The 15,473-nt window shown below is 28.8% G+C and overlaps 1 protein-coding gene across 1 annotated transcript; it reads left to right on the plus strand.

Annotated features, from left to right (window-relative positions):
* Positions 1–10,221: 10,221 nt before the first annotated feature.
* On the plus strand, positions 10,222–14,619 carry LOC123225111 (leucine-rich repeat receptor-like protein kinase TDR). Its single transcript, XM_044648975.1, has 2 exons — positions 10,222–13,077; positions 14,004–14,619. Exons 1-2 carry the CDS (start codon positions 10,263–10,265, stop codon positions 14,426–14,428), a joined length of 3,240 nt encoding a protein of 1,079 aa, XP_044504910.1. The 5' UTR covers positions 10,222–10,262; the 3' UTR covers positions 14,429–14,619.
* Positions 14,620–15,473: the final 854 nt, after the last annotated feature.

Below are 15,473 nucleotides of genomic sequence, written 5' to 3' on the forward strand. Positions count from 1 at the left end.
TTTAAGTCTCTATCATACTTGTAAAATATTGACTTATTTGATACAATGATTATAGGTCTGATTACTATACCCCAAATTTACTTGCCCAAATATAGGTAGTCCTCTATTATAAAAAAAAATCTCAAAAATTACAACCGTAATAATTTTATAATTAAAAAATTGTAACAAACACCCAATTATAAAATCATCGAAAAACCCTTCAAAGTTTCAAATAGCTTACAAAGATCTCTTATATATATACAAATTACAATGAAACTCTTATTATGAATTGGAATGTATATCACCCAACATATAAAGATTTTCCTATTCTCTCCGTATATATTTTCCACTGAGCCAATTAAGTTAAAAATTTAAATATTTGAATTTATACTCTTTTATACATAAATTTTTTTTGGTTACCCATCCTATCTCTTGGGGTTGAATGTAACTATTGTTGTTCATCCGATAAATATGTAGAGGGAGAAACAAAATTGAGTTAAGTTTAACCCTATACTATAAATATTATGCATAAGAATTACCCTAAAATAGATAAGAAGAGCCTCAAAGAAGTTTAATTGACTATCTTAATACTTTTGCTTAAAATAAAGTCTTTCTTGAGATATATTTCAGTGCATCTACAATAATTAATAACATGGATATGGACATAAATTTCTACCCATCAAATCAAACAACGTTACAAACTTTCTTATATTCAATCTTTTTAATATTTTATTCATCACTGGCCATAATGAATGACATGATTAATTAACTAATTTTCACCTTTATTATCATAATTTATTTTGTATGAAGATTTAAATTATATATATCAAATAATGTCAAAATATCTCGATGTCTTCATAACAACTTAGATTAATTTCTAATTTATTTTGGTGAAACTCATGGAACACTCCTAAAATTAATGCCATTTGAACTCATTGATCATGTGATGTACGCATATTCAGTTATATACAGATGAAAATGATCTTAAATTTTCATGTATGGTTTCTTCAAGTTTGAAGTCGAACTAAATTACATATACGTAAATACTTACCTTTTGCCGATTAAGTTTTAGTTAACATATTTTAAGTTCTAAATTGACATATCAATATACGAAGCTAGTTTTGAATCCTTTGATACCATGCATCAAATCCTAAGCGAGGAGTATTGTTATGCATTTAAATAGTATATATAATTTTATATATAAATAATAATATATTATTAAATAATTAGTTAGTTTTAAATTAGAATTAAAATACCGTCAGTTAAATAATAATATATTATTATTTACATATAAAATTATACATGTTATATATATATATGAAATTTTAAATTGGGATTCATCGTATTTTTGTATAAGATTTTGGATATTTACTTTTCATTGCTGATAAATTGTTTGCTCATTTGAAAAAGTTTTTCTCTAAATAAAAATACGTATATCCAGTTTTGAATATCTAATTAAATTTTATTTTATTTTTAATTATATAATAATTTATTATTTATATATCTAATTAAATATTTAAAATTAGGTAAATATAGTGTTGCCTTGCAAAGATTTGTTTGAGTTGTTGTGTTGCAACTCAATACAAACTTATAAAAATAGAGTAGAGCTTAAAAAAAGTAGTATTTATGAAAATTTTAATAGTTGTTTGATCGAGAAAAATATAACTTTCTAATATTAATTCACTTAAAAACTTTAATATACAAAATATAATTGGGATTTTTTTTTAATTTAACACTTTAAAATTAGCTAAAAAATAGCTTATGAGAGAAGTTTCTCTTATAAGCCTTAAAATATCTTATTTAAAATCAAATAAACACATTTGAAGTGCAACGAAATAACTTAACAAAAATTTTCAAAAGCACTTGAGATTTTAAATAAGCTTTTTTTTTTTTTTTAATTGAATAAGCTCAACAAAATGGGCTGTTAAAAAACTATTTGTGTGTATTGGGAGAAGCTCAGATTTTTATATTTTTGTGTGTTATTTTTTTAAAGTTCTTCAATATCAAATATCACTTTAAAATTATATTGATATTCTTTTTAGTAATTTTAAGCCAAGAAACTCTATCACATTTTTCTAACTACAATTTTCTTTTCTTCTCTTGTTTATTATATTAAAGTTATTTTATTTAATTTGACATATTACTCCTTTAATATAAACTTAGGAAATCAAATCTAATAGATATTTAATATTCCTCTAAGATTTCATGCAAAATAATATGACACTGTTAGAAGTTTCATGTATAAAATTATGAACTAGAATATAAGCAATGGTGACGTTAATTTGATTTTAAAAATAAATATTGAAATTTGAAATTTTAATTTTGTGAAAATAAGACATTATAACTTTATTTATGGTTGAGATTACTTTTGGTTCATATAACTGAATAAAACTATACCTATAAACAAATTGTATAAACTGGGTGCAGTTTGTAATTGAGTGATGTAATTGTTTATTTTTTTCTCATTTCAAAATCACTAAACTAGATGTTATCGTCTCAGTTTATATTGATAAATTTGTATAATTTATTTATACATGTAGTATTATTATATATAATAAGATTTGATTTGAAGGTTTATAAATGAAATGTGTAACAAAATTAAATTTTAATCTGGAAGGGCTAGAAGACTAGTAACTTATAAGCCATTTGGAAAAATCCATATGCGTCATTGTCTAAACAATTCATTTGGATTTGATAAAATCGTCATCGCCAACGAGTGGATTCGGCTGGAGAGATGAAGAGACGGAGGTGGCAACGATTTAAGGTAGAAAAGGGAGGTTGTTGACACTAGAGATGATGGTTAAAGAGGTGAAAAAAGAAATCATAGATTTGAGGGAGAAATGTGACTTTTCAAAGTTAAAAAATTTTTAGGCAAGGGTAAAACTATTAGTTTTTAAAACTTAAGGAGAAAAATATAATAAATTTTATATTTTTTAAATATTATTATTAAAATAACCATTTTATCCTTACTTCTAACAACAGTTAATTTATAAGTAGTTATTTAAGTTTTTGAAACGTTGTAGGTATGCTTTTGAAATTGGGCTAAAACTTAGGTGGGAAATAATCCTTTGGCCAATATAATATTATAAAATATTGTTATGCGCACAAATAATAACGTGTCATCACGTGATTAGATAGTTGAAAATTAAAGATAAAACAATATTCAATTATATTATAATATCTTATTATTTATGTATAAAATTATATACAAAAATTATACAAATAGTTTTATTCAATATTATAAAGTCATAAAAGAAAAAATATGCTCTAAAATTTTAATGTGTTCTCACTCAAACTTGGAGTCTTGATAAGGGAGAAAGGCTAACTATTTTGTTGTGATAGAATAAAAAAACTACATATTTTGTATTTGATCCAATATTCTAACTAGAAAAGAAGAAGGTTTCATTCGCATATTTATTAAATTAATAAAACTATATGTACTGAGTTTTAAGTATTTAATTAAATATTTTAATTATATGTCATTATATAATATTATAATTTTGAATTAAAAATAAAATAATATTCAATCATAAAATGATATATTATTTAAATATTTAATTAAATACTTAAAAATTAGATTCACATAATATTGCTCTGTAAGACATATAATATGGAACATTTGAATTTATAATATTCGTTGGCAAATTAGCATGTATTTGATATTAGATTATTCAAAACTCAAACCAACTTAAAAATAAAAAATAAAAAATTTGCAAATAAATTTGAAATGATATTGGTGCCTGTAATTATTCTATCTTGGACTTCAATTAAAGTGTTTGGTGAATTAGAATTTATTATTTATTAACTCCAAATGAAAAATGTGCATAATTACATTAAATTGCGTATTTATTATGAATATTTAAAAGATCTTATTTGTTGTGTTAAAAAAAGAAATTAATAAATGAAATTGAGTGTTTAGAATTAGACATAATGATTCTTATTATTTAAAACATTTACAAAATTAATAAATATTCATGGAGGTACTCAATATTCAATTATAGTATTACTCAATATCTTCTTCATATTTGTGGCGAAAATAATAATAATAATAATAATAATTTCATGAAATTTTAAATTGGGTATTTAATTTTTAAGAGAAAATGTACCCTTTGTAATTAATATGGGGTTTAAACAATGTTTAACTAGTAATGCAATCTGCCCTACCTAATTAAATTGGAAATTAATGAGCGTTACCGTATGTAAAGGGATTCGATTTGGATGGCCGCAAATATAAATTGGTTTGACATATTGCTTACTCTAATATGTAACTCTAGGGGTGAATATTAATTGACCCGAATATAAATTCCCCGAGCTTGAGTTTGACTCATATAAAAAATAACTTTATTTTATTTCAATTTGAGTTGGACAAGTCAAAATTCAGGATAACTTGAAAAATAAGAGTGTGCATTATTCAATTCAAACTGAACTGAACTGCTTAAAAATTACGGTTTGGTTTGTTTTATAAAATGGTTTGATTTAGATTGATAAATTTTTTAAAAACAGTTTTTAGTTTAGATTACGGTTTAAGAGATTTTTAAACCGAACTAAACTGGAATTTTTTTAAAAATATATATATAATTATTTTTGACAAAATTTTTTAATAAACAATTAAATGTACAACTTATTTTTAATATTTATTTTTTTATTTTTGTTTATATATATGTATATTTCATATTTATTTTACATATTTATATTATGTTCTAAAAAAACTATAACTCAATTAATTTTATTAAATAATATATATTTAAAAGTAAATGATTTTAATAGATTCAAATTATAATCCAAAACGTAATTTTTTAATTTGGTTTAGTTTGGTTTGGCTTGAAACCTAAAATGATTTGGTTGGATTTGAAAATTTTACAAACAATTTTTTTTCAATTTGATTTGAAAAATCTCTCAAGCTATATCAAATCGGATCATGTATACCCCTATCGAGAAAAATGATTTGGCTTGATTCGGCTTAAATTAGGCTTGAATACATAGTTCAGATTTGTGATTCAAGTTCGTAATTCATTGATAGAAAGATTTTATTTTTCTTATAATAGATAAAATATCGTTTTAACAATTACTTAAAATATTTTGATTGAAACACAAGTCAAGTTTGAATTAAATTGAACTATTCCCAAACTTGTAAGCAAAATTGAACCAAACTCTTAACTTGTGTTTAATTCAATTTTAAAAATAAGCCAATTCTTTCGATCAAAAGTAGATTTAAATTCAAGCCAAATAAAAACAAAAAGCTGATCAAATTGAATTGATTTTCAAGAGTGAACCGATTTATATATATATATATATATATATATATATATATATGACATCAAATCAAAGTAAGTACGTTACATAAATAAATAAATAAATAATTTTTGTATAAACTTTACATCGGGGGTTTGTGTAGAATAATATGGGCAGAAGAAGAATATTTTGCAAATGTTGTTGAGATGTGAAGGGCTTAAGGGGGACAAAGTGAGTGTAGGGCCCAATTAGACAAATGGGTCCCATATGGCTTTTACTATTATGTTGTCCCACTCCCTCAGGTATTTTTTTCCTGTATTGGGTATTTTTGTACTTTTGACTACCCATTGACTCCATAACTCCCTTGTCTTTTCCTCTAAAATCATATTCTTCACGCGCCCTTTTTTTGCGTGGTTCCCGCTCATCATTGTGCATTTGAGTTCAATTGTCTTTTACTTGTTTTTAAAATTCCTTTATTCAAATTACAATTAATCATTGCAACTAAATAATAATGTAGTAATATAAGAACTTTAATTTTTAATTATTAAAAATAAGACAAAATATTAATTTCTAGTGTTTTTAAAATTGAATTACTGACTAGTGGATATTGAACATGGAAAATATCTCAAATAAAATCATGAAAAAAAATTTATATTTACCATTAACATAATAATTAAAATGAAAATTCAAAAATATAAAATAAAAGAAGGAAGTGGAGCAGTGGACCAGAGAGGCGCATGCTTTGAAAGCAGGCGGGCGCTGTGGAGAAGCATGCAAAGTTGCAAACATAAAGAATGTTAGAAAAGTGCCTTGTAATTCCTAAAATACCCTTAGCTTGTTAAATAAATTATGTTAATTACATCACGTATTTTATTATATATTAAAATTTTAATTTCTCATATCATATAATAAAGCATATTTTTTAAATAATTATATTAAAAAATACTAAAATTTTTAATCATATTATAATTTTAAAAAATCCATACACCCTCAAAGTTTTGAAAATTTTCAAATCCACCCCTATTGCATAATTATTTTTTAAAACATATATCAATTTATATTAATAAATTATATATATATATATATATATATATATATATATATATATATATATTTATATATATATATATTTATATATATATTTATATATATATATATTTATATATATTATATTATACAATACATTTGTTGTATAAGCACAACATATCACAATATTATTATTATTGTTGTTGTTGTTTAAAAATTTTAATAACAAAAATTTTACTTTTCTTGGAAATTTATTTATTAATAAGGCCAAAAGACTATTACCACCTAAGGTTTGGTGTAAACCCAAATTTTCATCCGTTAACTTTTGAAAACTAAAAATTTCACCCATGAACTATTAAAATTATTAAATTCAGTTAATTTTATTTTAAATTACTAATAAACCATTTTTAATATTTATTTTATATACCCATAGAAAATAAAAATTTGATAAAAAATGTACTATATTATTTAGAAAAATGACATTTTCCCCACTGTCCTAGGGCTTAATTTTTTTTCAAAGTTTTTATTTTACCTGCCGCCAAAGTTTAGAAACTTCACTTCTCCCCCTATGGTTTATTTTTTTTCTTTTCTCCTTCGATGACCTTGTCTGTTGTAGATCAACTTTGGCTTCCTACCCATCTTATTCTCTGAAGCTCTCTTCTTCTCCCAGTCCTCTCCTTGAAGACAAATCGGACGCACATTGTGTGACAAATCTTGGTGTTGCATGAATCATTTATGCCTTCTACCAAATTGGTCCACAACAAAAGACGAATTCATGAGTCTGATTTGTGTGATGGAAGATGGAAGATGCATCTTTGCGTCCAATTTGTGCGATAGATTCATCTAATTTGTCACACTTCTCAATCTAGAGGAGAGACAAACTCATCGCAAAGATTGAATGATTTGTCATGTTTGTGCTGATTTGGAGAAGAGAGATTGCTGAAGAAGGAGAAATATCACTGGAGAAAATGAGCGATGGAGTTGGTTCTGATGGCCAAAAAAAGTGAGAAAGAAAAATAAACCATAGGAAAAAATGCAAACCCTAGGGGGAAAATGAACTTTTCAAAACCTAATCTTAAGGAAAAATATTAGTTTTTCAAACCAATAAGGGAAATATATTAACTTTTATATTTTTGAATGTTATTAATTAAATAACGATTTTACCCTTATAATTAATTGATTTTATTAATTATAACAACTTATTTGTGGGACTTTGAATTTTCATAAGTTAATGGGTGGAAGTTTGAGTTTGCATCAAATCTTTGGTGGGAATAAGTCTTTTATGAAAATTTCAAGACTTGCTCTCCTTAATAATTTTCTGTAATATATAGGGAGCCCTAAAACATTTTCTCATCTTAGAACTAATAATTTCCTATCTTACGTCAAATTATGATAGTGAAATTCATTAATTTTTACAGTGAACACACTAAAATTTAGATTTTATTATTTTCAATGTTTACTAAAGTTAAATAATATTTGTACGCAATATTTAATTTAATATGATTTCAATCCTAATTTATATTAATTTTATAATTAATAATTATAAAAAAAATTAACAGGAATCTCATCATCACGATGCAATTCCAATAGAAGCAGACTTTCTTCGATGCAATTTCAAGTGTAATTTAAATTATAATGTTAGGTTTTTTTTTTCTTTTTTTAATTGAAAATATGAACCCTAAGTGAAATATTGGTTAATAAAAGAACAAATAAATTGTTTGTATTTTAGGAGGGTAGGTGATATTAATTTTATAATTTCTCAATAAAATTATATTTATAAATACTAAATATAACCTTCTACACAAACAATAATATGGTCTTATATGATTGGCTGATAGTACCATGTCTCACTTAAACCGAATCACAACTTTTATAAGATTGGATCAACCACATTAGATAGGATAAGTCCGTGTCTAATGATTGACTCTATAACTATTGAACCAGATTTTGATTTTGATATATCGACTTAAGAGATTTGAACCTATATTCTCTTATATATAAAACTTTATCTTTTGTTATTTAATTTCTACTACTTAGGGGTAATGTTTAGACTTTGATGAAAGGTACGAAAATATTGTTTTCAAAGTTTAGAAAATTGCCGATGAGATAAATAATGGGTGTAAACTGAAATTCAAACACAAAATATTCCACAAAAACTATGTAAATTTTTGGTCTAATATTTATTAGTAATAGTACTAGCTAACAAAGGGGTAGATTTGAATATTGTAGGAATGTTTGCAGTGTGAATAATATTAGTATTATATTATAATATAATAAAGTGATGAATTAAAATTGAAGTTAATAAGTTGATTAGGAGGAAATAATAATTACTCGAATAAAATTATATGCACTAATAAAAATATATTATTATATTTAATCACGTAATAATATAATATTGTTTATATATAAAATCATACTGCTTAACAAATTCCACCGCCCAACCGAGTAATAGCTGTTTGGTGAAGGCATTAAGCTTAAACCCAGATAAAAAAGGTTAATAATAAAGGGTTAAGGATGATTGTGTTTGGAGCTTTTAATCTTATCTTCACAAATACTTTACCAACAGCAACATTAATTGCTCATCATGCCTCCTGCCTTTGCCTTTCCCTCAAGTCAAACGATACATTGCTCCCTTCCCTTCAATTAATTAATTTCATTATTCTTGCTTAATTATTATTTTTTTGATCCTTGTTTAAGCACTTAAATCATCTGCCCCCACATATTCAATCTTTTATTTTCAAAACAGGTACTTGTTCAGAGTATTTAATTTCAGTATGTAACTGAATTCTCCTTGTCTGGTTTGGTGCAAAATCCCATTTTGGTATTGAGAATGGACATCTTTGTCATAAAATAAATGTTCTGCTGACAAATTTATAATACTATTTATGTTTATAAAACAATATTTTTACAATCGAATCGAATATTAACATGATAAAGGGACAATTTGATCCAACTAATAGTTAGAACGTTGCTTGATCTGTAGTAAAATTTGTTAACCGTTTAAAAAATAATATTTAAAATAATTTTATATAATTTATTATTAAATATATAATCTAAATTATTTTATTATCAAAATAAACTTAATTTGATAGTATAAATATTTAAAATTGATAAATAAAATCTTGAGTATAAGTCTTAAGAATTATTATTTTGTAAATCAATTTTTTTTTTTGCGTTGACTAACTTAAACCTAGTTTTTTTATCTGGTTAAACTATTTAAATCGTCTGGTTCACTCTGATCTACCTTAAAAAAATGTCTTTCAAATGAATTGAAACTGTTTTTGTTTATGGATAATGTTCCAATTGACCGAATAAGCCGGTACCAAGTGGAGCATGAAAACCATTTTATAAAGTATTTATACTATAAAAACTTAAAAATACATATTAAATGATTTAGCAATGGAAGAGTACTACTACAACATTATATCATGGAAGGTTATTAATTCTTAACTTTTATATATTATGCAAATGGTAATGATATATACACTTTATTTTGATTAATCAAATGATGATACATCATTTGAATACCTAATTGAATACGCATAATTTTATCAGTATAATTTTTTTTTGTGTTAAAGAAATTGAATAATCTTTAGAACTAATCAAATGGTTATGATAACCTCCTCTACATAAATACAATTGTCCCAAAATAAAACCATCTAAAGTATGCAATTTCAATGGATATTTAAAACAGGAAGAGTTTTTGAATATGGTGGGAAATTGAAGAACTTTATTGGATCCTGTGAGGAACAGAGGGGTTAATTACCCATATTTAAACAAATAGTTAAGGCAAAGATAAAGGAAACAAGATTAATGATGAAAAGTGGGGGCAAAAGAAGGAAAAAGAAATCCCAATGGCTTAAAAAAAAAAAAAAAATCTCATAAAATTAAAAAGAAAAGAAAAAGAAAATTATATGCAAATAGTAAGTAGCCCAAATACTTGAACAAGAAAGAAAGAAAGAAAGAAAGACTGTACAGAAGTCACTCACCAGTCACCATTGATTTCTTTCTCCAAACCATTAGCCATGCTTGCTGAAACTGCAAACATTCATAATGATGAAACATTCTCTGCAACCCACCACTGTAAAAAGGCATTTTCATCTCTCTCCATCAAAATCTTCCTTCCCTTAAATTTACATCTCAATTCTCATTCTCTTCTGTCATTCCCACTCTCCTCTGTAACCATGAAACCTCTTTTTGTTATGTTTTTTCTTTTGTATGCATCACCCTTGCTTGTCTTCTCTGCTCATCCTCGGTCTCTGCAACTCGTTTCTCTTCTTTCTATTAAATCTTCTCTTCAAGATCCTTACAATACTTTCCATGACTGGGACCCTTCACCCTCCTTCTCTAAGCCTGATTTGCAGCCCCCAGTTTGGTGTTCATGGTCTGGGGTCAAATGCAACTCCAAAACTTTTCAAATCATTTCACTCGATCTCTCTCGGCGTTCTCTTTCGGGGCTTATTCCTCCTCAAATAAGCTATTTAACCAGCTTAATCCACTTGAATTTGAGTGCAAATGAATTCGGTGGACCTCTGCAGTCAGCCATTTTTGAGCTACCTGAGCTGAGAACGATCGATATCAATCACAATTCCTTCAACTCTACTTTTCCACCTGGTATCTCCAACCTCAAGTCTCTGAGAGTCTTTAATGCTTACAATAACAATTTCACTGGTCCACTACCCACGGAGTTTGTTCAGTTAAAGTTTCTCGAGTATCTCAACCTCGGAGGAAGCTATTTTAATGGAGATATTCCAGCTGGTTATGGCAGTTTTCCAAGACTAAACTTCCTAGATTTAGCTGGAAATCTTTTAAATGGATCATTGCCACCCGATTTAGGGAACTTGACTCAGCTCGAGAGGCTGGAGATTGGGTACAATAGCTTAATTCAAGGCGAGCTCCCAGTCGAGCTCGCATTGCTGTCAAATCTCAAGTACTTGGACATCTCAAAATGCGATCTCTCTGGTTCATTGATACCCGAGCTTGGCAACTTAACTAAGCTTGAAAAATTGTTGCTGTATGAAAACCGTTTCAGCGGCGAAATCCCGGTGAGCTACACTAACTTGAAAGCTTTACAAGTTCTCGATTTATCAAATAATCAACTCTCGGGCCCAATCCCGGAAGGAATATCGTCTTTAAATGCTCTAACCAGGTTGAGTCTGATGAATAATGCGTTAACCGGCGACATCCCGGAAGGAATCGGCGAGCTACCGGAATTAGACACTTTGTTGTTATGGAACAATTTATTAACAGGAATTCTTCCGCAAAAACTTGGCTCAAATGGAAAGTTACTCACAGTTGACGTTTCATCAAACTCACTCACGGGAACAATCCCATCAACTCTTTGTCAAGGCAACAAGTTATTCAAACTCCTCCTTTTTTCTAATTGCTTCACAAATAATCTTCCAGGAAGCCTGGTCAATTGCACTTCTCTGTCAAGAGTTAGAATCCAAGATAATCAACTCAACGGTTCAATTCCGTACGGTTTCGGTCTCTTGCCAAACTTAACCTTCATGGATTTGAGTAGCAACAACTTCAGCGGTGAAATTCCTCAGGATTTCAGCAATGCGCCCAGGCTTGAGTACTTAAACATCTCTGAAAATTCCTTCCAAACAAGTTTGCCGAGTAACATCTGGAGCTCCCCCATTTTGAAGATTTTATCGGCAAGTTCAAGCCAACTTATCGGAAAGATTCCGGATTTTATCGGGTGTAAGAGTATTTACAGGATCGAGTTACATAACAACTTCCTTAATGGCAGCATTCCTTGGGATATCGGCCATTGTGAAAAGCTTCTTTCATTAAACTTAAGCCGAAATTCGCTTACTGGTATTATTCCATGGGAGATTTCAACGCTTCTTTCAATTACAGACGTTGATCTTTCTCATAATTTTCTCTCTGGTACAATCCCTTCGAATTTCGAAAACTGTAGTACGTTGGAGACTTTTAACGTGTCGTATAATCAGTTAACCGGACCGATTCCGGCTTCAGGTCCGATATTTCAAAATCTTCATCCCTCCTCATTCATCGGAAACGACGGACTCTGCGGTCGACTTGTAGCCAAGCGTTGTCCCGCTGATACGTTGGATGGCAGCGACATGGCAGCTCATAACCACCACCAGCAGCCGAAAAAGACGGCCGGAGCCATCGTTTGGATCATGGCAGCCGCTTTTGGCATTGGCCTGTTCGTTCTCGTCGCCGGGACCCGCTGCTTCCACGCAAACTACAGCCGTAGATTTAATAATGATCGAGAAATTGGACCGTGGAAATTAACCGCGTTCCAGAGGTTAAATTTCACGGCGGATAATGTGTTGGAGTGCCTGTCTATGACGGATAAGGTCCTAGGGATGGGGTCCACAGGGACTGTTTATAAGGCTGAAATGCCAGGTGGCGAGATCATAGCGGTGAAGAAGTTGTGGGGTAAACATAAGGAGCATATCAGACGGAGGAGAGGGGTGTTGGCTGAGGTTGACGTGTTGGGCAACGTGAGGCACAGAAATATAGTGAGATTGTTAGGGTGCTGCAGCAACAGGGAGTGCACGATGCTGCTGTACGAGTACATGCCGAATGGAAATTTAGATGATTTATTACACGGGAAAAACAAGGGAGAAAATCTGGTTGCTGATTGGCTGACAAGGTATAAGATTGCACTTGGAGTGGCACAAGGGATATCCTATCTGCACCACGACTGTGACCCTGTCATTGTTCACCGTGATCTCAAACCCAGTAACATTCTTTTGGACGGTGAGATGGAGGCCAGAGTGGCTGATTTCGGCGTGGCAAAGTTGATCCAAAGTGACGAGTCAATGTCCGTCATTGCCGGCTCCTATGGCTACATTGCACCAGGTACTTTTAATTTGCTATGATGCGCATGTTTAAAACAACTCCAATAATAATTCGAATGAATTTCATTTTCCCACCAAAGGTTTCATCTTAAATCCTTCCCCACTCTTAAGATAAAATTAACACTTTTTATTCAAAATTAAGTGTAAATAACACTTTTCATCTCAATGTTTAAAAAACAGCCATTACACCCCAAAAAATGAACAAAATACAAAAAATTATAGTTGTAAATATATTATTATGACTATTGATGTACTATAATAATTTCAAACTATTCGAGGGTTTGAAAAGATTTTAAAAAAATTATTTATACTAATTAGAGATAAAAAGGAGTTTTTCTGTAAAATCAAGGGAAAATGTTAGTTGCTCTAATAATAATACCGTCAAACCATATGTAGTGTTTTTTTTTTTGTATTTTTGTTTATTAAGAGTTGTTTGGTGGATAATTAATGTCATCCTCTGTTGTCTTGACCGGAATTGGGTAATTGATATGGATCAATCCCATCTTATTATTCTCTTTGTTAAAGGAATTTTGACAATGACAAAATGTAACATTTGATTTCGGTTCTAAAGTACACAGATTTACCTCCTTTTTCAATTATTTATTTATTAAAAACATAAATATATTTTATTTTTTAAATAAAATCCAAAAAGAAAATTAATTTGTTTTTTCCTATCATATTATTTTTAAAGGTTGGGCTGGTTGAGTGCGACACGCAATAGCGCTCTTTTAAAGCCGTGCCGTTGTGGTTAACTGCTTCAATAGGGTGAAGCACTATTGCGCGTGATGCACTCACTCTCTTTTCCTTTTTACCTTTTTCTTTTGTCCATTCAAGATTTACCCTATAAAATTAGACCCCACTTTCAAAATTGACCATGATTATCAACATCAATCATCCATCTTGATCATGCTCATTTGTGATTTGTAGAATATGCCTATACTCTTCAAGTCGATGAAAAGAGTGATATTTACAGTTACGGGGTTGTGTTGATGGAGATTTTAAGCGGTAGGAGATCAGTTGATGCAGAATTCGGAGATGGTAATAGTATCGTTGATTGGGTGAGGTCAAAGATCAAGAGTAAGGATGGACTTAATGACATTCTAGATAGCAATGCCGGTGCTTCTTGTGCTTCTGTTAGAGAGGAAATGATGCAAATGCTTAGAATTGCTTTGCTATGCACTAGTCGGAATCCGGCAGATCGGCCATCGATGAGAGACGTAGTGGTGTTGCTACAAGCGGTCAAGCCCAAGAGAAAATTGCTAGGAAGTGTAGTTGGCGGTGGTAGTGATGTAATGATCAGCAAGGGTGAAAATGATGATATTTCTATTCAAAAGTCTGCAGTAGAATGTTAATAGAATTAACTTTACTAGTTTTTTTTTTTTTTTTTTGGGGTTAATTTTCCAATAGTGGGGATTGATTGGTATAGGAGAAGTGTTTTCTTTTTGTTTTAATTTTTTTTCCCTATTTTCTATGGAATTTTCAAGTGTCCTTACATTCTGGTGTCACATTGGGCTATGAATTTGGATATGAGGGTTATAAAGTATATATAATGTGTTTGTGGTTAATGGTGAATTTAACAGATTTGCAGCATAAAAAGCCACACTCTTTATAGGAAAACAAACCAAATAAACTAAACGAAGGATAAATACAAACTGAATTGAGTTTTCATTTGAGTTTATTTTAAATAAAAAATATTTTGATTTGTGTTTGTTAAACTAAAATTAAGAATAGTTCAAGTTTGTTTAATTCGAGTTTATAGCTTAAATCAATAGTTTGAATTTGTGATCAAATACTTGATTTAATGACAAAATGATATCATTTTATCCAAATAATAAATAAGCCCATTGATTTGAATAATGAATTCGAACCGAATCAAGTTATGAATTTCAATAATTGATTTGATCTATGAAATCAAATCGAACTGAGCTGAACACTTCTTAATTCAAGTTCAATTTGATTTTAAGAATGAGTGGAGTCTTCTGATTTGAATTCGACTCAAATTTGAATTAAACAAATTTAAATCGAGCACCAGTTTAAATCTAGTCGTAAACTAGATATTAAAAAAGATAAATGTTATTTATATACACTTTTAAGTTAATAATTAGATATGTAAATAATATGTCAATATATGATTAGATTTTATTTTATCTTTAATTTAAAATCAATTATATGATATCATATTAACTGTATACTTAATTCTGTATTTAAAAATAGATATACATAGATTTATTTGAAAAAAAAAATTGGGAAAAAACATTCAATTTTTCAAATATTAATTTCCGAACCTGTATTTGAGGTTGGTGATATTATGATACTTCAAGTGGTAGAAACTAGTAGTAGCCTGGTAAAGATGCCCTGAAAAGAAAAGAAAGTAGCCATGCGAGCTTAGTTTGGTCC

This window comes from Mangifera indica, chromosome 9 (assembly GCF_011075055.1).
Source record: "Mangifera indica cultivar Alphonso chromosome 9, CATAS_Mindica_2.1, whole genome shotgun sequence".
Lineage (NCBI taxonomy): Eukaryota > Viridiplantae > Streptophyta > Magnoliopsida > Sapindales > Anacardiaceae > Mangifera > Mangifera indica.

Excerpts from the sequence above, each read along its gene's own strand:
- LOC123225111 (XM_044648975.1), top strand. The coding sequence starts at position 10,263 with ATGCTTGCTGAAACTGCAAACATTCATAATGATGAAACATTCTCTGCA. Across the intron at positions 13,078-14,003 it reads CTATGGCTACATTGCACCAG|AATATGCCTATACTCTTCAA; the intron begins GTACTTTTAATT and ends TGTGATTTGTAG.